The 27569-nt window shown below is 41.2% G+C and overlaps 1 protein-coding gene across 1 annotated transcript in view; it reads right to left on the bottom strand.

Moving 5' to 3' along the window:
* The window catches only part of LOC139318044 (hexokinase HKDC1-like), a 55419-nt gene extending 30185 nt beyond the window's left edge, over positions 1 to 25234 (bottom strand). The window contains exons 1-4 of the mRNA XM_070945288.1: positions 25172 to 25234; positions 4152 to 4314; positions 3260 to 3408; positions 1470 to 1589 (exon numbers count right to left, since the gene is read on the bottom strand). Of these exons, the coding sequence (XP_070801389.1) occupies positions 1470 to 1589; positions 3260 to 3408; positions 4152 to 4314; positions 25172 to 25234 (495 nt within the window). The remainder of the gene's footprint in view (positions 1 to 1469; positions 1590 to 3259; positions 3409 to 4151; positions 4315 to 25171) is intronic.
* Between the last annotated feature and the right edge of the window lie 2335 nt (positions 25235 to 27569).

The following is a 27569-nucleotide window of genomic DNA, read 5'->3' on the forward strand; positions in this document are numbered from 1 at the left end:
AGTGCTGCTTCCTCTCAGCTGTGCCTTAGAAGCTGTTTTTTATCCGCAAGCAGGGGATAAAAAACCAGCAAACTAATGTGCTGAAGCTGACCAGACTAAGGACGCTAGCCAGATGAATACCTGGTAGGCAGATTTTTCCCCCCTATTTTCCTCCCCAAAAACTAAGCTCCATCTTATACTCCAGTGCGTCTTATACTCCAGTGCGTCTTATACTCCGAAAAATACGGTATTTTCCAAAGCACCAGAAACAGTGGATGGAAACTAATCAGGAGAGAAGCAACCTGGAACTAAGGAGAAACTTCCTAACAATGAGAACAATTAACCAGTGGAACAGCTTGCCTTCAGACCTTGTGGGTGCTTCATCACTGGAGGTTTTTAAGAAGAGACTGGACAGCCATTTGTCTGAAAAGGTATAGGGTCTCCTGCTTGGTTGGACTATAAGACCTCCAAGGTCCCTTCCAGCTCTCTTCTGACTGAAATGTTTAAGTAATGGTGAATTTTTAAAAAAAAGAAAATGGAGCACCATGGAAAACTCCAAACTTTTTCCTGGTTTTGAATTGCAATTGAGTCCTGATGTCTTAAAAGTTTAATGATTCCTAGAGGAGCCCAGATTCTCTATTCCAGTGATGGCTAACCTTTTTGCCGTCACGTGCCAAAAGCGAAGGGAGCGCGTGGGGGTCGTGCGCATGCGTGCCCACACCCATAATGCAATGCTCCCCCCACCCCTCTGTGCATACACATGCGACCCCCGTGGCCCATTTTGGGCCTAGTAGGCCTCTCTGAAGCCTCCTGCGACCAAAAACGGGCCACAGGGGGGTGCGCTGTACCCATCTGTGGCCCATTTTGGTGCGGGGGGCACGCAGGTCCCCCCATGCTCCCCTCCCCCACGCATGTGCGTGCAACCCCCCACACATGCACACATGTCTCCCACATGCACCCCGCACCAGAGACCCAAAAATTAGCTGGCCAGGAGGAGATGTGCACACATGCGCGGTGAAGCTGAGCTGGGCGACGGCTCGCATGCTCGCAAAGAGCGCTCTGCATGTCCCCTGTGGCACATGTGCCGTAGGTTCACCATCAGGGCTCTATTCTATACCAATATCAGGAAAAAATACATGGGACTGGAACAGCACCAAATGCCTCAACCACCATTCAGTTCTTTTCAGGCAGGGGTATGGATGGCACAGATCCTCATCCTCTCATTTTCAGCCCATTTTCAGGTTGTTTAAAAGCAAGATACCAGACTAGACTAGGCTGAAAAACTAATTGATATATCATACTCTTACATTAGCTTGCACACTTTAAAGCAGAATTCTGGGAGTTGAAGTCCACACATGTTCAAGTTGTCAAGAGTTGAGAAACACTGCTTAAAATTATCTGGGGACAGTAATTTATTACCAATAATTTATCAACCATCCTATTTAATAATTTTACTCTGCTTATAATGCAACACATAGGATTGTACTTACCTCCTCCAATTTTTTCTGCCTGCAGGGAAAAGAAAAGGTAAAACCAAGAGGTAATTTCTTATATTTTATGTCCTTTGTCTCCATAAAGTCTGCAAGGCAGTCGGCCACATATTGAAACAGCTGGAAAGGAACATAAACTAAATATTATTTTAATGGGCCAATAATACTACACGATGATTAATACAAAATGCCTTTTGCATTTCCTTTCACATAAAGATTCTAGGCAGCTCACACTGAAGAAGAGGCAAAAACAATATTATCGATTATCTATATACTGTAGTTAATTCTTTTTCTTAAGCATGTAAACAAAACTTGAAACTTTTCAATCCAGCTAAAATATATCTCCCTATATCAGTGTAACTGATGTTTGTTATCATTTCAATAAAAATTAATGATTATTCTGAAAATCAACCTCCAGATATTTGGGGCTGTAATCTTTCAGAATTGTTAGCCATCAGGAATTCTGCGAACTGCAATGCTAATATAGGTAGAAAATCTATGTGTCAGATCTGCCCAGGTCAGATCCCTTAGGAAAGAAAAACCCTCGACTCCATTTGGGTGAAGTTAGGTTCTTTTACTAAAAGTTGCTGGTTGCAATAAAGTCAGGCTACAACTATGATTCCTGCGTAAAAGATTACAAATTTTTCCCCTCATCCCAGCCCTCCCCCCCATGACCAATCATAGGTGTTTTAAGAATCACTAATATGTTTGGGGCAATCCATATTCCATTCTCACGGTGTGTGGCCTTGAATACTGGAACAAATTAGTTCTGTGCTTCCCTGGTCTTCGTCAAGCTGACATTCCCCCTCCCTATTTCCCATCACATCCCCATTCATGTTTATTGCTCATTTGTGTGTCCCCCTTGCCCCCTCCCACTAGCTTTTGATGGCAAGATGCCAGCAAGGCACCAAGCTGAAGATGGCAGAACTGACACCATGTTTGGTATGTACCTTCCTTATCTGAGCTCTCCAACTAGAGAGAAAGGGTTGTTAACTGACATCAGACCATCCTCCCACAAGCAATGTTTTTCAATCTCAGCCCCTTTAAGATGTGGGGAATTCTGAAAGCTGATGTCCATACATCTTAAAGGGGCTGAGACTAAGAAACATTATTCTAGAACAGTGATGGCGAACCTATAGGCATGAGTGCCGGAAGTGGAACGCAGAGCCATCTCTCTGGGCACAGGAGCCATTGCCCGTTGCTCTTCCAGGTTCCAGCGCACCGGCCAGCTGGTCTTCAGGTGCCCGGGAGCACTGGAAACCGGAAGAGCAGCTGCTCGGTGTGCATGCGAACACTGGGAAGATGATCTTCTGGTTTCCAGCGCATGCATGCATGACAGCCAGCTGGTTTTTGCGTGCGCATGTACACCAGAAAGTGGAAGACCAGGTGTCCAGTGCACATGCGTGTACCGGAAACCGGAAGATCATCTTCCCGGCACGCATACGCGCCCGTTTTGGCACTCAGTGTCCTAGAAGTTTCATGACTGCTATCCAGGGGGAGGGTTTGATAAAATTAATCTGTAAAACCACAGGAATATACTGCATATATCTGAAGGTGGGATTCCTGCTCTCAAGAATATTACTCCACCTAGAATTCACAGATTTAAGAAGTTAATTTGCAGATACCTATCATCCACTGAGTTGAATGCAGAAACTCCTTTTGAAAGCCCCAGAATTTGCAATGATTAAACAGGAAGTGTTATAAAATGCAGTGTTCATTTATGTCTTGCCTCAAAATCCGTAAGAGCAGATCCCAAAAGGATACAAATCTCAAAGCAATAAGCTACTTACATCTGTTCCACTTCCCTGTATGATTTCTTTAGGTGTTGGATAGAACTGACTCTCCATTTGTACATGTTGATTTCCTTCTTCAGGTACTTTAACATGTAGGACTTTAAATTTGGAACCACCCAGGTCCAAAGCGAGGAATTCTCCTTTTTCTGTAATGGAAATAGTAGTAGTAGTGAGTAATGATCTATAACTTCTTGCCAAATGATGTTACATGAGCCTCAATAGTTTTTTTAAAGATAGAGATTGGATGGAGCTACTAGATGCAGCCATGTTTGAAGAGCCTCTAGTTACAAACCCATAAGTCAGGGGTGGGTTCTACTTACCTTTACTACCGGTTCGCAACAGGATCGCACGCATGCGCAGATCGCTACTCATGACGTCAGGGTCAGTGGGCGGAGCCTCCCACCGGTTTTACTACCGGTTCTATAGAACCGGTCCGAACCGGGGGCAACCCACCACTGCCATAAGTCTACAAAAACATGAGCAGTGGTGGCTCAGTGGTTAGAATGCAGTATCGCAGGCTAATTCTGCTAGGTGCCAGCAGTTTGATTCTCACCGGCTCAAGTTTGACTTAGCCTTCCATCCTTCCGAGGTCAGTAAAATGAGGACCCAGATTGTTGGGGGAAATATGCTGATTTTGTAAACTGCTTAGAGTGAGATATACAACACTGTGAAGCAGTATATAAGTCTAAGTGCTATTGCTATCTATAAAGACATACAATTGTCTTAAAAGACCAATTGCTTGTGCATATATAAGGTGAATACTGCTATAACAGTCATAAGTGCAAGGACCAATCATAACTTGTAACTGCCATTGTACCTTTGAATGGTCACTAATTGAATGATTGTTGTACATTGGGGAGTAACTGTTGGATCAAAAGAAAGGCCTTACCTGAGCCATCAGGAAGTGACCTCACAAAAGTTGGTAGCATTTTTACTGCAGCTGTTGGATTGGTATCTCTTCCTAGACCTTTCACCATCTCTGCCTGGAAGCGAGTCATCACATCATGTAACGTATCATCAGAAAGGCGCATCTGGTACAGGTACCGATCAACCTTGGAACAAAATAAGAGCCTTGATAGTACAGGGGTTTAGTGCACCCTGTTATTAACACAGCTGCCTGCAATTTCTGCTGGTTCGAATCTCTCCAAGGCTCAAGGTTGACTCAGCCTTCCATCCTTTCTAAGGTAGGTGAAATGAGGACCCAGTTTGTGAGGGCAATAAGCTGACTTTGTATAAAACATACAAAAGAATGAAGGCTATTGCTGAGCACATTGTAAGCCGCCCTGAGTCTCCGGAGAAGGGCGGCATATAAATCAAATTATATATATACATACATACATATATATATATATATATATATATATATATATATATATATATATATATATATATACTAGCTACACATTAGTGTTTTCTCTCTCTCTCTTTCTCTCTCTCTCTCTCTCTCTCTCTCTCTCCCTCCCTCCCTCCCTCCCTCCCTCTAACTTTTATAGGAAATATACCTATGTGTGCTTGTGGGAGTGAATATGTAACTCTAGATAAATGAACAGAACGTGAAAAGAATGGAACACCTTCCAACTTTTGGGAAGAGGGAAATTTGCCTTCAAGTGAATCAGAAATCAATGAGAAAAATCTTCTGGGAGGCAAACTCTTCTATTCCCACCCTGAAATCATTGTCCTCTCCCCCCTTGAAAACATCAAAAATGCCCTCAAATTGTGCTGCTAATTTTAGGTGCCAAAATTAATGCATTTTGACACTGTAATTTCAGGGGCCCTGGAAGCATCACAAGTGGGAAAGAACTTGCCTACTTTTAATTCTGAGAAAGAAAGACAAAAAAGGAGGGGGACGGTTTCCGAAAAATTAGCTACTTCATTTATGTCATCTGTGGCAGTTGCTTTCTTTGTTTTTCTTTTTTTTTTCCTTCTATTTGTGACAGCTCAGGTAGAGTTGGCCCAAAGCACTTTGCATCATGAAAGTAAAGTTCCGATAAAACTGGAAAGCACCCCATGTGGAGATGCTAAGTCTGGACTGGGAGAAGAACTTTCCTTCAGGTTTGGTGGCAAGGCAGCATCTTTCATGATGTGTGAGGGCAGGGCGCTTGCTTAGGCTATAAAGTATGGAAGGAATAGCTCTGCCTCCTGTAGGCAAGTTCCAGCATCTTTTGCTTGGAATCCTCTACCTAACCAAAGAGTGATCCTTAAAAAGGAGCAAAGGCTATTGTCAGGCAGAGATTTATAATGCTTGGTCTTCTAGAGTTTGCATACTTATTCCGGGCTACCCATCAAGAAATTTGTTTGGTTCCGTCTTAATGAGAGAGTACAATCGCTGCAAATTTATGTGCCAGGGTAGGGAAACTGTAGCCCTCCACATGTTGTGGGTTAAATGTTGTCCACAGCTGCAGCATACCTACCTTGTACTTGCAGTGGTGGAATTCACATTTTTTTACTACTGGTTCTGTGGGCGTGTCTTGGTGGGCGTGGTGTGGCTTGGTGGGCATGGCAGGGGAAGGATACTGCAAAATCTTCATTCTCACCCCACTCTGGGGCCAGCCAGAGGTGGCATTTGCCAGTTCTCCGAACTGCTCAAAATTTCCGCTACCAGTTCTCCAGAACCTGTCAGAACCTGAATTTCACCCCTGTGTACTTCAGAGATGGGTTTCAGCAGGTTCTGACCAGTTCTGGAGAACCAGTAGTGGAAATTTTGAGTAGTTCGGAGAACTGGTAGTAAAAATTCTGACTAGCCCCACCCCCATGTATTCTCTGCCTCCCAAGTCCCAGCTGATTGGGACTTGGGAGGAAATGGGGATTTTGCAGTAACCTTCCCCTGGAGTGAGATGGGAATGGAGATGGAGATGGGAATGGAGATTTTACAGTAAAAAAATTTGAAACCCACCACTGGTCTACTTGGAACATGGAGCACCCATCTTGTCAGAAAGCTAACTTAAAACTGTCCGTTACTGAGAAATGCCATTGTGGGTGCAAATGTATTTGGAAAGAAGATGGATTGGGGAAATTATGTCTGGTGTCCCTAGAAGTTCCCTAGAAGTTCCTCTATCTGGATATTTCATAAATAGATGTCTGTAAATGCAGTGTAAAAGCCAACGACTTTTACTCACACTGCGTTTGGGATGATTTTATCCATTGTCATTACTTTTGAAGCCAAATAGTAAGGATTTACACTACAGTGCTTACACAGAGAGAAAGCGAGAGCGAGAAATATTGTTAGAAACTAAGCAAATACTGTTGGGACTGTATTAGAAAAGATATTGCCTTTTATTGGGAAAATCCTCATAGATCACATATGGTAAAGTGGTGAGGCTTCAGTCACACAGTTGTAGCTGCCATTTTGAGCCCCCCACTTCCCAAAGACGACTTCTTGCATATTCCTGGACACTACAGCATTGAATCGTGAGGCAGAATGACAGAGTTGGGAAAGGCCTTGGAGCAGGGGTGAAATGTAAAATTTGTTACTACCGGTTCTGTGGGCGTGGCTTGGTAGTGGTGGGGTAATGTGACTGGGTGGGCATGGCCAACTTTTTTTTTTTTAACTTTTCAAAGCTTTTTTTTAATGCTTTGAAAAGCCTCTGCCGATCAGGCAACTCAGCTGGGATCGTCAGAGACTTTTCAAAGCATTTTTTTACCATCTCTTCGGCCAAGGAATTGCAGAAAAAAATGCTTTGAAAAGCCTCTGACGATCCCAGCGATCATCAGGGGCTTTTTTTTTTTTTTTTACTTTTAAAAGCATTTTTTCGTCAGAAGAGGTTGTAGAAAAAAATGCTTTTAAAACTAAAAAAAAAAAAAAGCCTCTGATGATCGTGCGGCTCAGCTGGACATGGGCGGGGGCGCAGGGATTTTTGCTACCGGTTCTCCGAACCACCTGCCGCCATCGCTACCGGATTGGGCGATCCGGTCCAAACCGGAAGCATTTCACCCCTGCCTTGGAGGTCTTCTAGTGAATCTAGTCCAACCCCCAGCTCAGGCAGGAAACCCTATATCATTTCAAACAAATTGTTGTCCAATCTCTTCCTTAAAAGCCTCCAATGATAGATCACCCATTAATTAGTCATTCCACTGATTAATTTTTCTCACTGTCAGGAAATTTCTCCTTAGTTCTAGGTTGCTTCTCTCCTTGGTTAGTTTCCACCGATTGCTTCTTGTCCTGCCCTCAGGTGCTTTGGAGAATAGCTTGAATCCCTCTTCTTTGTGGCAGCCCCTGAGATATTGGAACACTGCTATCATGTCACCCCTAGTCCTTTGTTTCACTAGACTAGACAGACCCAATTCCTGCAACCATTCTTCATAGGTTTTAGCCTCCAGCCCCCTAATCATCTTTGTTGCTCTTCTCTGCGCTCTTTCCAGAAACTCAACATCTTTTTTATAATATGGAGACTAAAACTGGATGCAATATTCTACGTGTGGTCTTACTAAGGCTTTATATAGTGGTATTAATGCTTCACATCAGTGGTGGGTTCCTCCCGGTTCGGCCAGGTTCTCCCGAGCCGGTAGCGGTGACGATATGACATCACCGAACCTGTTCTTCCCCCCGTGGGCCCCCCGCGGCCCCACGCCCCACCCACCCACCCACCGCGTTATTCTTACCTTTTATTTGGCCCTACCCCCAATCTATTGCTACCTCCTGAGTCCCAGCTGATGGCTAGAAGGAAAAAAACTGTTTAAACTCTTGCCCTGGGGCTTCAAAGGGCCGCCCCACAGCTGATCAGTGGTAAAAGAAAACAAATGAGTAGATCAATGCCTGCAAAAATTCATGAGTAGATCAATGCCTGCAAAAAATAAATGGGTAGATCGGTACAGCGCTGCAAGCAGTTAAAAGCCTGGTAGACCAGTACCTCTGCTAAATCCTAAATAATTGTCACATGACCATCAAGCCACACCCACAAAATAAGCCACGCCCACAGACCCAGTAGTAAAAAAAATTAGAACCCACCCCTGCTTCACATGATTCTGATTCTATCTCTCTGTTAAAACAACCTAGCATTGCATTGGCTTTTTTGGTGGCTGCTGCACACTGTTGGCTCATATTTAAGTGACTGTCCACTAGGACTCCAAGATCCCTCTCACAGTTGAGTCAGGCTTCACTTCATCTGTGCCTATACATTTAGTTTTTCTGGCCTAAATGTAAAACCTTACTTTTTGAGTTTCTCTGAATCAGATTAAACTTTACTGATATGAATTTTCAAAATGTATGTATGTTTTAATTCGCGGCCAAATTTTATATTCGATTTTAATTGGTTTTAAATTTTATAAATCTATGTGTTTTAATATGGCTGTACACCGCCCTGAGTCCTTTGGGAGAAGGGTGGTATAGAAATCTAATAAACTCTTAAACTCTTAAACTCATATGGATGAGTTATCTGAATCAGCTCTGTTGCACACGGCTTACTTTTACAATTTGGTCTCATGCACACACTGACTCAGAGTAGTGATCTCCTATACTTTCTACTTATAAGGTGGGAAGAAGCTGATACAATACACTTGAGTATGTGCCTATCCCTGGATTGACAAAACACAACTATCTCTGTAATCAAAAAGCTAACATTTGTATTGCCTTTTTGCAGAGACAGCCTTTAACCCTTTGACCTTTTCTGGAAACTCAGATTGAGGGAAAGTGATGTGAGCCTTCCATTTCCAACAGAAACAACATTTCTGTTGTTTTAATAACAACAGAAACCTGGAAAAGTAAACCTTTAAAATAAAGCTGTTCTTATCAGTTGGCCCGAGTGTTTTCTGCACTGAAAACAGTAATTATGATTTGTTTGATTTTTGTGGATCACTTATGCAGGTAATCCTTGACTTACAAAAGTTCATTTAGTGACTCTTTGAAATTACGATGGCACTGAAAAAGTGACTTTTGACCGTTTTTCACACTTATGACCATAGCAGCATCCAACAACTGACTCGTATTTATGATGGTTGCAATGTCCCAGGGTCATGTAGTCACCTTTTGTGACCTTCAAACATGCAAAGTCAATAGGGAAGCCAGCTTCACTTAACAACCCTGTTACTAACTTAACAACTGCAGTGATTCACTTAAAAACTGGGGCAAGAAAAGTCGTAAAATGGGGCAAAACTCATTTAACAAATGTCTCAGCAATAGAAATTTTGGCTCAATGTGGATGTAAGTCAAGGATTGCCTGTATTTTAAAACATAGACATATAAATTCACCATGTTTGCCTTGATGGCTGTATGTATTTCAGGAGGATTGTATTTTCTAGGAAAAAGCATGTAAACAATGGGAAAGTATATTATTATCTTTCATCACACAGTCAGCCAGATGTTTACGCTGGACTTGGCGTTTTTATCCTCTATCAAGTCCTTTGAATACAAAATAACAGAGTTGGAAGAAATCTTGGAAGTCTTCTAGTCCAACTTCCTGCTCAAGCAGGAGACGCGGGGGTGAAATTCAGCAGGTTCTGACAGGTTCTGTAGAACCGGTAGCGGAAATTTTGAGTAGTTCGGAGAACTGGCAAATACTACCTCTGGCTGGCCCCAGAGTGGGGTGGGAATGGAGATTTTGCAATATCCTTCCTCTGCCATGCCCACCAAGCCATGCCCACAGAACCGGTAGGGAAAATTTTGAATTTCACCCCGGAGGAGACCCTGTACCTATACCATTCCACATATAAGTAGCTGTCCAGTCTTCTTAAAAGCTTCCAGTGATGGAGCATCCACAACTTCTAGGTTGTTTCTCTCCATCCATTCTCTCTTCCATCCATTGTTTCTTGCCTTGCCTTCTGGTGCTTTGGAAAATAGGTTGACCCCTCCTTTTTTTTTTTTTGTGGCAGCCCCTCCAATATTGAAAGGTTGCTATCATGTCACCCCTAGTCCTTCTTTTCACTAGACAAATCCAATTCCTGCAAATGTTCTTCACATGTTTTAGCCTCCAGCCTCCTAATCATCTTTGTTGCTCTTTTCTGCACTGTTTCCAGAGTCTCAACGTTGTTTTTAAACTATGGTGACCAAAACTGGATGCAGTATTCCAGGTGTGATCTTCCTAAGACTTTATGAAATGATACTAATGCTTCAGGTGATCTTGATTGTATCCCTCTGTTAATGCAATCTAGGATGGCTTTTTTGACTCTTGCAAGGACCAGGGATAGGCAGATGTTGTTGTTTGATGGTGTTAAAGGTATTGTTGCAGGATAAAAGCTATTCCAAATAAAGCTGCCTTTTGCAATTGACCGATGGTCATTTTGTCAATGTCAACAGAGTTCAAGTGATGCTCCAGATGTTTTGGGAAGAGCCATCTTCAATTCACTGTTTCTTCTCTGGAAAAAAAAATCTGAGTGCTCTCCTGTACTGCAGGGACTTCACAAGCATTACCTCACTATAATCTTTATAACTATATAATATATTTATGTATTATATAAATTATATATATTTATATAACTCTTCTTGTGAAATATTTCTGGACACGTTCAATTATATCGGACACAATATACAATTGAACGTGTCCAGAAATATTTCACAAGAAGAGTCCTCCACTCCTCCGCTTGCAACAAAATACCTTATGCCACCAGACCTGAAATTTTGGTCTTAGACAACTTAGAACTACGCCGCCTTCGGTATGACCTAAGCGTAATTTATAAAATCATCTGCTACAATATCCTACCTGTCAATGACTACTTCAGCTTCAACCACAACAATACACGAGCACCAGAGGTGGGTTTCAGCAGATTCTGACCAGTTCTGGAGTGTTAGGGTGTGTGTAAAAGGTATTTGTTGCTTGTGCAACGAGCAGAGCAGAAACACACAGGGAAGGAGATAAACGTCCAGCTCGTGTGAGAAAAATACTTTATAGATAACAGTCTCGGTGTAAGTAAAACAGTCCAAGGTCATAAACAGTAATATCAGTCCAGTAAGTATCTTCCCTTACCAAAGCAAACAGACTTTAGTAACTCTTGGTATACAGTACCATACGCAGTAAGCAACAGGATACAATCAGGTATCAATCCGGAAGAAGCAGGAAGAACCAGGAAGAAGGAACGCTTCTCTGTGCTGCTTATTTATGCACTGTAGCCTAATTACAGGGTTCAGCAAACCCTGATTACATGGCTCAGTTGTTTCTTAAAGAAACAGATATTGCCTGACCAACAAGTTAGGAGTAAGCTGCAAGCTGAACCTAACATTCTCCCCATTGGGCAGGACAATATACACAATAGATACAGAAACAAAAATACACATCCAAATCATACATTGTACAGTGGTATCAGTCACATTTCAGATTCTTAATCCAAATCTTTCACAACAATTGGTGTGTTTAATGGCACCTTGCGCTTTAGTAAAATTATCGGCAATATTGTCCTCTGATGCGCAATATTCCAATGTAATCATGTTATCCTTAACACATTGCCGAACATTCAGATAACGTATATCAGTGTATTTAGTCCTTGTCTTTACAGCAAGATTCGTTGCCATTTTAATGGCTGCCTGGTTATCCTCATAAACCGTAATAGGATAATCCATTTTGAATCCAATATCTTCCATCAACTGTTTATAATAAATCAGTTCAGTACATGTAAGTGATAGACAGGAAAACTCCGCTTCCATGGTAGACAAACTGATGTGTTTCTGGCGAATTGATTTCCATCCAATCAGGCAGTTATCCAACATGATTGCTATTCCAGACGTAGATTTTCTGGCAAAACTGGCATCAGCATATGCCTTTAATATCATATTGGCATTTGGTTCTAAATACATAGCAAAATGCAATGTTCTTTTAAGATACCTAAGAACACGTTTAGCAGCTTGCCAATGCCTATCAGTAGGCTCTGAACTATATTGTGCTAGTTGATTAACACTAAAAGCTATATCAGGCCGTGTCCAGTTGCTCAAATACGACAAACTGCCTATTAATGATTGATACAGTTCTTTACTGAACTGTGGACTCTGCAAACTATCCTGCTGGAATTCTTGTGCCATAGGAGTCTTGGCAGGTTTACATAATTCCATCCCATATTTTTTCAACAATTTGCAGATCTTATTAGATTGTGAAATTTTAAATCCTCTAGATGTTTTCAGGATATCCAGCCCTAGATAATGCCGTATATGTCCTAGATTTCTAAGTTTAAATTTTGTTTGCAACTGACCGATAATCTCTCTGGCCTCAGCGTCAGTTCTGGTAATTATGGCAATGTCGTCTGTAAAGAGTAACAAGAATGAAACACATCCATCCTGTTCTTTTTTAAACAGACATTTATCTGCTACGCCCTCATAAAACCCAATGTTATGTAATTCCTGCACTATACATTGGTTCCACTCGTAACCTGATTGCCTTAAACCATATAGGCTTTTCTGTAGCCTCCAACACTCAGTTCTATCCTGTGTATCATAACCAGGAGGTTTCTTCATATATATTGTATGCCTCAACGGAGCGTTCAAGTAAGCTGTCTCGACATCTAAATGAGTAATAGAGCATTTATTTCTAGCTGCCCAAACAAGCATCGTTCTCAAAGTGCTCGCTCGTAAACTTGGAGCAAAAATCTCATCATAGTCTCTATCTGTCTGTGAGAACCCTTGTGCAACAAGCCGAGCTTTATGGGTTACTACCCCATCTACACTTTTCTTTACCTTATAGACCCACCTACAGCCTATAAGTTTCTCATTTGGTGGTATTCTTACAACTTCATAGACACCAAGCCTCTTCAATGAATCAATTTCTCTATCCATTGCCTCTTGCCAGGCTTTTTGTTCCTTTTCTGGATATAAGTTTATATCATGATAACTGGATGGTTCGATATCTACTTGGCAAACCACTGTGGCTTTATAGCGATCTGGTGGATGCCGGTCCCTGGAAGATCGTCTAGGCATAACAGGACTAACATCAGGTATATTGGGTTCATCCTCCCCTAACCCTGATTCCTGTTCCTGTTCTTCCATCTTAATAGATGGTTTATCATCCATCTCAGATGAACTATCATCAGGAATATGGTCTATCTTAACATCAATATCTGTAAAACCATAGTCTGCTTTCTCTAACCTGTCCCAGCCTTCATGTTCTAGGAATTTAGCATTAGTGCTACACAAAACTTTTGTTGTTCCTGTTTCCCAGAACCTATAGGACCTATGGTTAGCCTCATAGCCAACAAAAATCATTTTCTTTGCTCTCTGTTGGTCCTTCCTTCTCTGACTAACCGGTATATGCACCCAGGCTGGTGCACCAAAAGTATGTATATAACTTAAATCAGGCTTCCTCCCGTGCCATAAAGTAAAAGGAATTTTTCCTGTAGAGGAGTGCACCACATTATTTAAAATATGATTGGCACATAGTATTGCTTCTCCCCATAATTTATCAGGTAAACAAGCATCAGCCAGCATAGTCCTAGTCATAGCTTGTAGGGTCTGGCCTCTTCTTTCAATATATGCATTATGTTCCGGCCGAAAAGGAGCAGAACGTTTATGCTGTATCCCAGCTTCCTTCAAAAACTTAGCCAACTGATGGTTAGTAAACTCAGTTCCATTGTCAGTAACAATGCATTTCACCTTAAACCTCTGCTTCCTTTCAACAAAACGAAGCCAATTTGTGATACATTGGAACGTATCACTTTTGGACTTCATAAGGTAGCAAAAACCATATCTGGTAAAGTGATCAACTATACTTAAAATATAGCATGCTCCCCCTAAACTGGGTTTCTTTGGCCCTATTAAGTCTAAAAAGACTACCTCCAAAGGTTTAGTTGTTTTAAACCCATTGCAGCGGTTTGCAGGTGTAACTTTACTTTTATGCTGGTTACAAGTATTACAGTTCAGGTATTTGCTGCAAGCCCTTAATTTTATGCCTTTAGACTGCTTAACAGTCAAATTCAACAACCTGAAATTCAGATGACCAAGCCTTCTATGTAATAAATGTACGCATTCATCATGAGGCTTTACATTTCCAAATTTAGCTTTTGACTGAACTAACAGTAATGACTTATCCCTAATAACAAATAAGTCGTTTTCTAATTCTGCAGTAACTACAGTGCCTTCACATTCCAGCAAACATCTGTTGTTTTTAAAAGTTACTGTAAACCCAGAATGTAGTAATGACTTTACAGATAAAAGGTTATATTTCAAACTAGGGATATAAAGCATGGGTAAAGGGTGCTTACTAATAGAACATTGAACAAGTCCCTCCCCAGCTACAGTCACATTCCAGCCATTAGCTAATTTGACCTTTTTAGTACTTTTCTTCATATTTAGAAACAGTTTTCTGTTTTTTGTTATGGATTGAGAGGCACCACTATCAATCACCCACCAATCATCTTTTATATTATTAGATGAACTGGTTGCTAAATTACACCCTTTCCTGGGTTTAGCAGAGTTTCTAGCAGACACTTTCTTATTTTTACAATATTTTGCAATGTGCCCCTTAGCCCCACATGCATAACAGCGTTTAACAATATTGACATTCTCATATACAGCTTCCACTTTTGATTGCTGTTGCATCCTTAACTGGTCTCGTTCTTGCCTACGTTTGGCCTCATCCAGTAACCTACCAGTTATACTGGCCAATGTTAGTTCATCTCTAGACAATACTTCTAATGATGAAACAAAAGAGTCATAACTGTCATCCAACGATGAAAGAATAATATAAACTTGCTGCAGTTCAGTAAACACAAGGTCTTTCTCATGTAGCTCCTGGAAAAGCCCTGTCATGGAGTCCAGGTGAGCCATCATGTCTCCTCCTTTCTGAAGATGTAAGCGAAATAGTTTCCGTGTCAGGTAGATATGGACACCCACAGAGTCACGAACGTAGAGCTTCTTTAGCTTTGACCAACACCTCGCAGCAGACTCTTCGCCCCGGAAATGGACAAGTTGCTGGTCTCCCAGTGTCAGGCCAATGATGCATAAAGCACACTCGTTGTCCCTGTGAAACTTCGCTATCTTTTTGGCATCTTCTTCGTCAGCAGCATTCAATGCAGTTATGTCCGGTGGATTATTAACCACGTCCCACAGTCCTTCTTTTCGCAAAAGTAGACAGCATTTTGTGGACCAGGTAACATAGTTTGTTCCATCCAACCGGGTTATGGTAGAATAACTTGTACCTTGCTCAAAAGCCATCATCTTGACTACTACACCCACTGCCTGCACTTCTCACTTCCACAAAAACAAATTAAAGAGCCCTGGAACGTTCTGGGCCCATAACCAATGTTAGGGTGTGTGTAAAAGGTATTTGTTGCTTGTGCAACGAGCAGAGCAGAAACACACAGGGAAGGAGATAAACGTCCAGCTCGTGTGAGAAAAATACTTTATAGATAACAGTCTCGGTGTAAGTAAAACAGTCCAAGGTCATAAACAGTAATATCAGTCCAGTAAGTATCTTCCCTTACCAAAGCAAACAGACTTTAGTAACTCTTGGTATACAGTACCATACGCAGTAAGCAACAGGATACAATCAGGTATCAATCCGGAAGAAGCAGGAAGAACCAGGAAGAAGGAACGCTTCTCTGTGCTGCTTATTTATGCACTGTAGCCTAATTACAGGGTTCAGCAAACCCTGATTACATGGCTCAGTTGTTTCTTAAAGAAACAGATATTGCCTGACCAACAAGTTAGGAGTAAGCTGCAAGCTGAACCTAACATGGAGAACCAGTAGTGGAAATTTTGAGTAGTTCGGAGAACCGGTAAATATCACCTCTGACTGGCCCCGCCCCCATCTATTCTCTGCCTCCCGAGTCCCAGCTGATCAGGAGGAAATGGGGATTTTGCAGTAACCTTCTCCCGAAGCCCCGAGTCTTTCGGGAGAAGGGCGGTATACAAATATAATAAACATAATAAACAAACAAACATAACCTTCCCCTGCCATGCCCACCAAGCCATGCCATGTCCACCAAGCCACACCCACAGAACCAGTAGTAAAAAAATTTGAAACCCACCACTGATGAGCACATAATAGATACAAACTTAAAGTGAACGGCTCCAAACTCGATTGCAGAAAATATGACTTCAGCAACAGAGTGGTCAATGCCTGGAATGCAGTACTTGACTCTGTGGTTTCATCCCAAACCCCCCAAAATTTTAACCTTAGACTGTCTACTGTTGACCTCACCCCATTCCTAAAAGGTCTGTAAGGGGCATGCATAAGAGCACCAGCGTGCCTACCGTCCCTGTCCTAATGTTCCCTTTAATTGTATTCATTTTATGTATTCAATTCATGCTTATACTTACAGTATATATATTATCTAATACGTACTCGACAAATAAATAAAAATAAAATAATAAATAAATAAATACATAAATAAATAAAGTGGTATCAAATTTATGCTGCCCTCCCCCTCCCCCTTTGTAAAGCAGATAATAAGATAATCTGAGAAAAAAATAATTTGCAAAAAAGGCTACTGAGTGATTTCATGGATGACCAAAGATTCAAACCAAAAAGTTCCTGACATAGCTATTGCATGAAAAACCAGCTATCTCTAAATTAAAAAAAAAAAAAAGACATTGATTTGGGGCTTCTGTTTTCAGAAACTTCTGCTTTTAGAAAGGATGAAGAGATATCTTTCTTCTCTACTAACCAAAGAAAGAGATTACCAACTATGTATAGTGAGTTCTTTTCAGCAGCTTGTTTTTGTTAGTAATGCTCATAATATGCAACGCTTAAACTTTCTACACGTAGCAGTTTACACATTACCTACAGACTTGTAGTTTTTGTTAGCCGTGCTTGTAGTATGCAATACTTAAGGTTTGTTCACATAGCAGAGTTTACCCATTACCTATAGACTTGTGAACTGGCTTGTTGATTTCCCCAGAACAAAAGCTTAAGACTGCAATCTTGGATCTTTCCTTAATCCCCTTTGTCCTGCTGAAGTATAAGTTTTGTGAGGGAGTGGTTTTTAAAGACAAACTTGAAATGGCAGCAGAGACAAATCCACTAGAAAAATCTGATCCAATCCCAAGAACAAATAATGGAGAGAAGAGGTTCTAACTTTTATAATAGGGATTTAGAAGGGGGAGATGGTATAGCTGGCTATCTTGGAGTATAAGAATGTGGCTAAGTAACAGAAATTACAATAAGACTACTAATAACAATGAGCTGAGGAGGCAAGCAAAACCTGTTGGGAAATAAGTCAAGACTTAGGCAAGAGTGTCCACATATGGATTTTTCTCCAGAAAGCAGATTGTGTTTTTTTAGAATTAAGAAGGGTGTGATTCCAGTTAGAGCCCTGGTGAAATTGAAGATTGAGGTCCAGGGCTGGGCTGTTGGGGGGTTCACTGGGGTTTAGGAAAACATCTAGCTAAAATTCTGTGCAGTTTGGAGAACCCCAAATCCCATTCCTGGCTGGCCCCGCCCACCCCTCCCCTCCCAGGAGTCCCTACGTGGCCTGTTTTGGATGCAAGTAAGTGCAGGGCATGCGCGGAGGCTCGGGAAGGGCGAACAACGGGCCTACCAGAAATTCGGGAAGGCCAGAAACAGGCCCCCCGGAGCCTGGGGAGGCCGTTTTTGCCCTCCTGGAGGCTTGAGGCCCTCTGGAACCCGGGGAGGGCAAAAACGCACACACACCTCGCTGTGGTGCAGGAGGCCAACTAGGCCACGCCGACCACGGCCACGCCCACCCAGAAGCCAGGCAGAGAACCCCTTGCTAAAATTTTTGAAGCCCACCCTTGTGGAGATCAAATTCTTTATCCACACACATCACTTTCACTGATTAAAATTAACTTCAGAAGAAAAACATTTCCTGGAGTGGTACAAAATATCTAGGTTTCCAAATAATATAAATGATTGAAATGTGTTTGAATATTAGCAGCTTGGGTTGGTTGTGAGGCTGTAAGCTCCGAGCTTGGCAATTAGATTGCAAACATTTCGTCACCACATGAGGAGACATCATCAGTGTGTTTTGAGTATAAATGGTTTGTCCTATAAAATCAAGAGTAGGCTTCAAGTTTGGTTAACTGTATTAGCATGTGTAGTTCTGTCAAACTTCACAAAATTCTGAAATTTGGAAGACAATCAACTCGGACATCTTCATAAACTTTATTGGGGTCAAAGAAGAGGATGACCTGGCTTACACATTATTGAAAAAACTGGCCCCAACAATGACCCTTTGTTACTCATTGTTATGAATGACAAGCTTCATTATGCTTCTACAGTAGCATCTTTGTTCTCCAGTGGTTAATACTACTGGGAAAGGGCATTTGTGTAATTTCTCTTCAGTGTGAGTAGCCATCTTCGGTACAAAGCAAATTCTACACCGGGGAGGAAAGAATTAAAACATCTTAATTTTCCTAGAATTAGTTTGCATCTTAACCTTAATAAATAAAATTCTGTCTGACTATCTGATAATGTTTGAACTACTGATATATTCAGGCTAAAAAGAAAAGATGCTAAAATGAAGGCTCCTTCTAAAGATCCGAGCTAGATTCATGTGGTACACATGATTTATTTATTTATTTATTTATTTATTTATTTATTTATTTATTTATTATTTTATTTTATTTCTATACCGCCCTTCTCCCAAAGGACTCGGGGCGGTGTACAGCACAAAGACAGACAAAATTTAAAAATAATTAAAATTATTAAATAATTGGCTCAGTTATAAAACCCCCAAATTTAAAATCCCATATTTAAAACCAATTAAAATCTTTACATTGATAGCCCGGCCTGGCGGAACAACAAGGTTTTGAGGGCACAGCGAAATACACGGAGATCGGAGATCTTACGCATTTCTGGGGGCAGTTCATTCCAAAGGGCAGGGGCTCCCACAGAGAAGGCCCTCCCCCTGGGTGTCGCCAGCCGACATAATTTGGCCGATGGCATCCTGAGGAGACCTTCTCTGTGGGAGCGGACTGGCCGGTGGGAGGCTACTGGTGGCAGAAGACGGTCTCGAAGGTACCCAGGTCCAATGCCATGCCATATAGATTTGGGACAGGATGAAATCTTAGATGGGCTGTGGAAAAAACCCAGATTGGCCAGCACTGGTCCATACTTGCTTGGAAGTTTCAGTTCCACATCTGAAAAGCAATAGGTTGGGAATATTGTTTTATCCACAAAATGTCCAGCCATACTAAAATTCATATTCTGCATTTTGGTTTTAGATCTTAGAGGCATTGTTGAATGACCTCCAATAACTGGGGAAATGCAGGTTGGCACACTATGGAATGTAAACTTACAATAGTGACTCCCAGTTATCACAGCTGCTGGCAGTGGGGTTAATAAAATTGTCCCCCAGAGCAGGGGTCCCCAACCTCCAATCCTCGGACCATTTGGAATCAAGTCACACAAGCGGGTGAGTGCACAAAGCTCCATTTATGCATGCACGGGATTAGGTTGTGTGCATGAAACTATCCCATTCCCCCTGCCACTGGTGATCCGTGGAACCGGGAATGTTGGGGACCACTACCTTAGAAAACCCATCATAAGTTCACCTACTGTACGTAGAAGAGATTTTCTTCTAGTGGACCTTCTCAAACATGGAGCCAAGATCTAGACAATAAAACAGGTGGACCACCTGATCTCACTGAATCTTTTTTTAAAAACTTGTTAAGGATATTGGTGTTGTGTTACCAACCAGCAGAGTAAACCACGATGGTTGCAGATCCATCAAACGATGATTAGCAGATAACAACTCCTCTCAATGGTAGCTTATCATAGCAGCTTCATCATCAACAGCAGCATATCATAGCAGCAACTGAACATGTTATAATACCTTGCTTAAATACTCTCACAACCAGTCATTATCTAATTACAGCATGACTCAGCATTAAAGTCACATAATACATTTACAGATTAAAGTTACAGTACACTTATATTGCCTGGACAACTTGTTAGGCTCAAACCATATCCTAACAAAACTACTTATTAATGTAATCATCGGATTGTTGTGAGTATTGTGGGCTATTTCTTAAGTATGCAGATATTTCCTAAATATTCTGGTTGAAGTCCATGAATGTATGTTTCAGGAACATAAGGAAAACCTGCTAGGTCAGGCCAAAATTTATCTTACTTTGTTTTTCATAGTGGCCATTATAAGCTTCTGGGGTGTTCATTAGCAGAAGATCGAGATATGGTCCTCTCCTGCCACCGTTCTCCACACCTGGTATGTGCAGGTATGCTGTCTCCACTTATTGGCAACGTCAAGTCACAAAACTAGTAGCCTTTGATAAACTTCTCTTCCACAAAAGTTTTCAATCTCTTTTGTAGAGTAGAGTAGAGTAGAGTAGAGTAGAGTAGAGTAGAGTAGAGTAGAGTAGAATAGAATAGAATAGAATAGAATAGAATAGAATAGAATAGAATAGAATAGAATAGAATAGAATAGAATAGAATAGAATAGAATAGAATTCTTTATTGGCCAAGTGTGATTGGACACACACGGAATTTGTCTTTGGTGCATATGCTCTCAGTGTACATAAAGAAAAATAAAATACATTCATCAAGAATACAACACTTATTGATAGTCACAATAAGCAATCAAATCGTACTAGGAAACAAAACAATATAAATTGTAAAGATACAAACAGCATGGTTAGTCATAAGTGGGAAGAAATAGGTACTAGGAAGGATAAGAAGAATAATAGTAATACAGTCCTAGTAAATAATTTGACAGTGTTGTCATAAACCATCCAACTAAGTCCAAATTAAGCCATCATTATGTCTTGTGATAATGAATTTCACTGTTTAATTCCATATTGTGTGAAGAACTTCTATTTTAAAACCCTTGCCAACTAGCTTCACCAGATGTACAGTATCTCAATGGTCTCCCATCGGTTTCCTTTTTTTTCCTCATCTGAAAAAATCCCAAATATTCTAGCTTTTCCTCAAGAGGAAATTGTTCAAGCCTCTTAATCATTCTGATTAACCCTCTTATACACTTTGCTAGGCTCTGTTGCGTTCTCAACTTAAATGTGGTGACCAGACCTGTAGCAGAACAGTATTTTAGATGTGAATGCACTGTAGATTTGTGTACGCTCATTACAATGTTGACATTATTTCCAGTTATTTTCGTATTGATCCCTTGCAAGGGACTAACCTTTTTCACAAACTTGCATCCTCCATCACTCAGTATGACCATATCATCTTTTTCTTGATAGTAACTGACCATTCAGCCCCATTGGTATATAGGTGAAGTAGTTAGAGGGTGGTTTGTTCCAACATGCATCCAGAGATGGTATTCAGCCGGTTCTGACCGGTTCTGGAGAACCGGTAGCAGAAATTTTGAGTACTTTGGAGAACCAGCAAATACCACCTCTGACTGGCTCAGCCCCTGATCTATTGGCTGCCTCCCGAGTCCCAGCTGATAGAGTCCCAGCTGATTGGCTGGGTCTTCTTTTGTTGCCCTACACCGGAGAACGGAACTGGAAAGCAAGTTAGTGGGGTGGGGTGGGAATGGAGATTTTGTAGTATCCTTCCCCTAGAGTAGAGTGGGAATGGGGATTTTGCAGTATCCTTTCCCTGCCATGTCCACCAAGCCATGTCCACAGAACTGGTAGAAAAAAGTTCTGAATCCCTCCACTGCATGCATCCCTTCACATTCCAAAAAAGTGAACAGTATTTGCCATTTGATCATTCCCTCAGTTTAGAGAACCATTATGAGCCCTTCATAATCACTTTTGAATAGTTTAGTATTACTTTATCTTCAAGCTCAGCCAATTTACTTCCTGGCCCTAATGAAGAACCTTTATGAACAAGTTAGAAAGCCCTGGCTCCAAGCCAGATTCTTTGAGGGATCTCGCCAACAGAAAAGAATAAATGTAGCTCAGAGTTGAGCTGTGGGGTCCTTGGTGCTCTCTGAATTTTCTTTTAATTTCTCTTCAGCACTAAAGTTGTTACTTCGTCCAGTAATAGTAACAGTAACAGAGTTGGAAGGGACCTTGGAGGTCATCTAGCCCAACACCCTGCTCATGCAGAAGACCTGTACTAGGGATTCGAACTGCCGAACTGCCGACCTTTCTGATCGCCCTCAGAGAGAACCAAGGACTCCCCTACTTGACTTCTTCCTTCCTTCCACTGGGAAAATTTGCCGTTTGTTTCTACTCTTTGCTTCTCCTTTGTGACTGGATTAGCAAAACGAAAGGACCTGGGCCTGCTTAGATGTGGAACTTTCTTAAAGTCCTCTCAAACATTCAGTGTCAATAGGGCGGGTCACCTCATCCACATGTCTGCTGACACTATAAAAAAAAAAAGAGTTGCAGATGCTTGATAAGCAAGATTGACATTTGCAGGTTTCCCACCAGCAAGGTTGGTTCCTGTAGGGTATACAATGTGCTTAGTTATTCCCCTCAGCTTTCCACTTCCACCTACTTGGCCCAACTGGTTGAATCTCTTCTTTTTGGGGTCCTCTTGAAGAATTAGTCTCTTAAGCAACCGTCCAGTCCACTGGGACTGAGGCCAATTTAAGGATCTCAGTTGCATTTTCTGCTAGAATGTCAGCAAAGTCATGCCTGAGCCCTTAAGAATGCTCAGGTGGATACCAAGCACTACCGGTATAGTATAGTATTAGTATTAGTATTAGTATTAGTATTAGTATTAGTATTAGTTATAGTTATAGTTATAGTTATAGTTATAGTTATAGTTATAGTATTAGTATTATATAGTATAGTATAGTATAGTATTAGTATAGTATAGTATTAATATTAGTATTAGTATTAGTATAATATAGTATAGCATTAGTATTAGTATTGTATAGTATTAGTATTAGTATTAGTATTAGTTATAGTATTAGTATTGTATAGTATTAGTATTAGCATTAGTATAGCATAGCATTAGTATAGCATTAGCATTAGTATAGCATTAGTATTAGTATTAGTATTAGTATTAGTATTAGTTATAGTATTAGTATTAGTATTAGTATTAGTACTGTATAGTACAGTATAGTATTAGTATAGTATTAATATTAGTATTAGTATTAGTATTAGTATTAGTATAGTATAGCATTAGTATTAGTATAGTATAGTATAAGTATAGTATAAGTATTAGTATTAGTATTAGTAAAGCATAGAATTAGTATAGTATAGTATAGTATAAGTATTAGTATTAGTATTAGTATTAGTTATAGTATTAGTATTAGTATTAGTATTAGTATTAGTATTAGTATAGTATAGTATATTATTAGTATTAGTATTAGTATTAGTTATAGTATTAGTATTAGTATAGTATAGTATAGCATTAGCATTAGCAATAGCATAGCAGAGCAGAGCATTAGTATAGTATAGTATAGTATAGTATAGTATAGTATAGTATAGTATAGTATAGTATAGTATAGTATAGTATAGTATAGTATAGTAGAAAAACCCAGAAATCATTATTAATTAAAAAGTAAGTGCATAAGTGATCAAAGCTAACTGCACTGGGGTGGGGGGAGCCTTTGGTGAAGAGCTCTTTCCCCTCCAACTGATTGGTTTACTCATTTTTCCAGGTGGTAGAATTGCTTCATTTCAGTCACTGGTGGTATTCAGCTGGTTCGTATCGGTTCGGATGAACCGCTAATAGAAATCGCAGGTGGGCCTGCCCACCCCACTCTCCCAGCGTAAAGATGTCCTATTTAGCCACATTTTCGAGGCCGGGCATATGTGCAGAAGGTGCATGCGTGAGCAAAGTGCATGCGCAGAAGGCTGGGCACATGCGTAGAAGGTACGTGTGCACGAAGCAAGTGTGCGCATGCGAGGCGAACCACTGGTAAAACTATGTGAATCCCACCCCTGACTTCAGTACTTCCTTTATGAAGGATGGAAGTCTGCATGACAAACTTCTCATGGTTGTGGGAATGGCAGCAAGATTTACAAGATAAGGGGGTGGAGTGGAGGCAGGCAGAGGAGCATTCCCGTAAGTTATCGAAGGGCAAGAACAGACCCCGGAAGTCCCAGATTGGAATAACACTCAACTCCATCCAGTTGCCCTAACTCTACCTCTAATTATGTGATTACAGGATCATAAATAGGGAGTGTAGAACTTTTTCCCCATTGAATAAAAATATAGGGCATTTGATGAAAGGGCCTCCAGCTTTATTGCTGTAACATTTAGCTCTGCTATGGAAAGAGATTCATTGGCATGTCCTAATCTTAATTTATTTTCACCTCAGGTAAACAATTCATTTAAATATAAGACTGAAAACATTACACTGATTGATGAAGATGTGAGAAGTAATCTAAAGGAACTGAACTCTCCTGTCCCACATTAAAAAGAAGAAGATATTTATTGCACAAAACATTGGGGACAGTTCTATCACAGCTTCATGAGAACTGCTGCTGCTGTTTGGCTGTATGTTGCTTCTGGATAAAATGGAATGAAATAAGTTTCAGCTGAGAGAAAGAGCATATATTTGAATGTGGCTTTATGAGTGGCACACTAAATTTGGTGTGCGTAGCTTAAGGCTCACCTTGTTTCATAAGTAATAGAATAAGTAAGCAAATATGAGCGTGCCCTAAAATGTCAGGTTACTAAATCATCTCCTATACCAGGGAATCTTTAGGCCTGGCCTAAATCTTCCCCCTTTTAAATGTGGAAATTTTAAATTTGTTTTAATTATAGGGTTATGGGTAAGGCGTTTTAAATTGGGGAGCCATTTTGGATTTAATTTTCTTTTAAATGTATTTTAATGTTTATATTATATGTTTTTTAATCGTGGCTGTTCACCGCCCCGAGTCCTTCGGGAGAGGGGGCGGTATAAAAATTTAATAAATAAATAAATAAATAGTTGATAACTTCTGAATTTTATGCAGAACTTGTTGGATTTTTTAAAAAACATATATGCATTGCAATTCTTAAGTTTATTTATTCAAGTTGTAAGCCACCCAGAGTGGCAGTGAGGCTGGATGGATTATAACATTAATAAATGAAAGCTATTATATACAGGGTTGTACAATTAAAAAAAAATAATTCCTCCCTCTCTCCCTCTTTTGACTAGCATTTACAACAGGTTCGCTCAGACTGCAGCATTCCCGTTTTGCCCCAAAGAATCAACACAACCAGATCTTACCTTTTTGATCTGATCTTCTTTCAGCTTTGTGAAATAAAAGGCCACAAGATGCACTGCAAGCATGTTTGCTAGTAGTTAGGTGTTTACAGCAAGTTCCTGAGGGCAAAGCTGGAACCGATATGCTGAGAAGCCAGCAGGTTCCTACCACTCAGCCATTTCTCCGAGGAGTAGCAGAGCTGAAGTAAAGCCAATCCTTCTGCATGGTTCAATGATTAAGCTTTCCAGCGCCTTTCGCTGCTGCTCCCCTCCCACCCCTGGGTACCGTATAATGCTGAGCAGATGGCAAACTGCCAAGAGGCAAGGAAAAAAAAAAAAAAGAATGATTAGTTACTGGCCCAACTTGGCAATGTTTTACTTTAGAACAATCCCAGTTGCTATGAGATATCCCTCGCTTCACCCAAACCCAGCATGAATTTCCTTAGGGTGGCACATGTCCAGCTGTTGAGTTTTTCATCCAACAGCAATGAAAACAAGCCACTTCAATGGGTATTATTGAATCTGAAACATTGGGATGGGGTGGGGAGAAATCTTGAGAATGTAGGACCCCCGTTATATATTTTTTTTCCTCTTCTTTTGCCTTCCCTCTAGCACTGTAAAATTGGATAGATTGGAGAGGTCTTTGTTCCCTCACATCTTTGCATTGTTTTGTTGGATTTTTTTTTTCTGTGGTGGATCTTAATGATTAGCTACCATCTCTGCTGAGAAAATACATTTCCCAAGAAGTTTGAGAAGCGAAATAACAGAAAGATTAACTCTGTAAATGCAGGCTTTGAAGATCTGTTGAACTTTGTTGTTCTTAATTGCGAAGTCGTGTCCGACCCTTCACGGCCCAAGGACAACGTTCCTCCAGGCCTTCCTGCCCTCTACCATCCTCTGGAGTCCATTTAAGCTCACACCGACTGCCTCAGTGACTCCATCCAGCCACCTCATTCTCTGTCGTCCCGTTCTTCTTTTGCCCTCAATCGTGCCCAGCATTAGGCTCTTCTCCAGTGAGACCTTCCTTCTCATTAGGTGGCCAAAGTATTTGAGTTTCATCTTCAAGATTAAGGGCAGAGGTGAAATCCAGCAGGTTCTGACAGGCTCTGAAGAGCCGGTAGGAAATTTTGAGTAGTTAGGAGAACCGGCAAATGCCACCTCTGACTGGCCCCCGAGTGGGGTGGGAATGAAGATTTTGCAATATCCTCCCCCCAGGAGTGGGGGGGGTGAGTGGGAATGGGGATTTTGCAGTATCCTTCCCCTGCCAGCCCACCAAGCCACACACCATGCCCACCAAGCCACGCCCACAGAACCGGTAGAAAAAAAATTTAATTTCACCACAGATTAAGGAGACATAGAACTGGTTAAGGATGCCTGTCAGGGGTCTCCCGTTATGTTGGACTACAAAATCCCTCATTCCAAGCCAGCATGAGGACCAGCACAAGGCTTTTAAGTCTGGGATTAACTGCAAAACAAAGCCAAAGCCAAACCCACATTAGTCTTTGAAATCAGACATGGCCATCATCTAAGCGAGGATTATTAAAGCTGTGATCACATGTCTTTTCCAAGGTTTTTCGGGTGTCTGTTTGCAGAAGGGGTTTAAAAAGTCAAGGTGGAAGCTGTGACTGCACAATTGAAGCCCCCATCTCATTTTTGTACTTCTTAAGACCCTACTATTCAGATGATCCTGTAATTGTATGTATTCACATATGTATTCCCCCCCTCCAAAATAATCCCTTTGGATAGAGAAAACTACAGGACATAGATGTTGCTTTCCATTGTTTTAGATCATTTTTTCAACGCTGACATTTAAGATGGGTGGACTTCAATTCGCAGTTCCACAGCCAACATGGAGAAGTCCAAACATCTTGAAGTTGCCAAGGTTGAAAAACATTGTTCTAGACCAGGGCTGTCAAACTCCCGGCCCGTAGACCCAATGCGTCACATGCTGGCCATGCCCACCTCTGGTTTCGCCAAGGGGGGGGGGAAAGTCCCGATACGTCATGTGACGCTGCCGTGAGTTTGACACCCGTTAGCAAGTCAAAACAAGCGATGCTTCCCAATTAAGCATTCCAGTGACTTAAGAGGAAGTCCTGCTTCAGGAGACTCCAGACTTCTCGTGATAGCTGGGTCCAGTTACAAAAGATGTGCAAAGTAATCTCAACATTCCCTCATAGTGACATTTGGCTCAAGCCGAGACATAATTTCAGTTTGTTCTCTGCTTTCTTTCTTCATGTGAGGGCCCCTGCCACACAACTGCCTGCAGACAAAGAGATTCATTGTCCACCAGCGACCTCATAATCCCATCACTGGGCAACAGTAGTACACCACCATGCCAATCAAACATGCTTCTCTTTGTTCTTATGGCTTCTGGAAGAAGGCAGCAGGGTGCCCAAGTTCCTAAATACGCCATCCTGGTGGG

Source organism: Pituophis catenifer, unplaced genomic scaffold, assembly GCF_029215685.1.
Source record: "Pituophis catenifer annectens isolate HBS135680 unplaced genomic scaffold, rPitCat1.0.hap2 SCAF_6, whole genome shotgun sequence".
In the NCBI taxonomy this organism is placed as follows: domain Eukaryota; kingdom Metazoa; phylum Chordata; class Lepidosauria; order Squamata; family Colubridae; genus Pituophis; species Pituophis catenifer.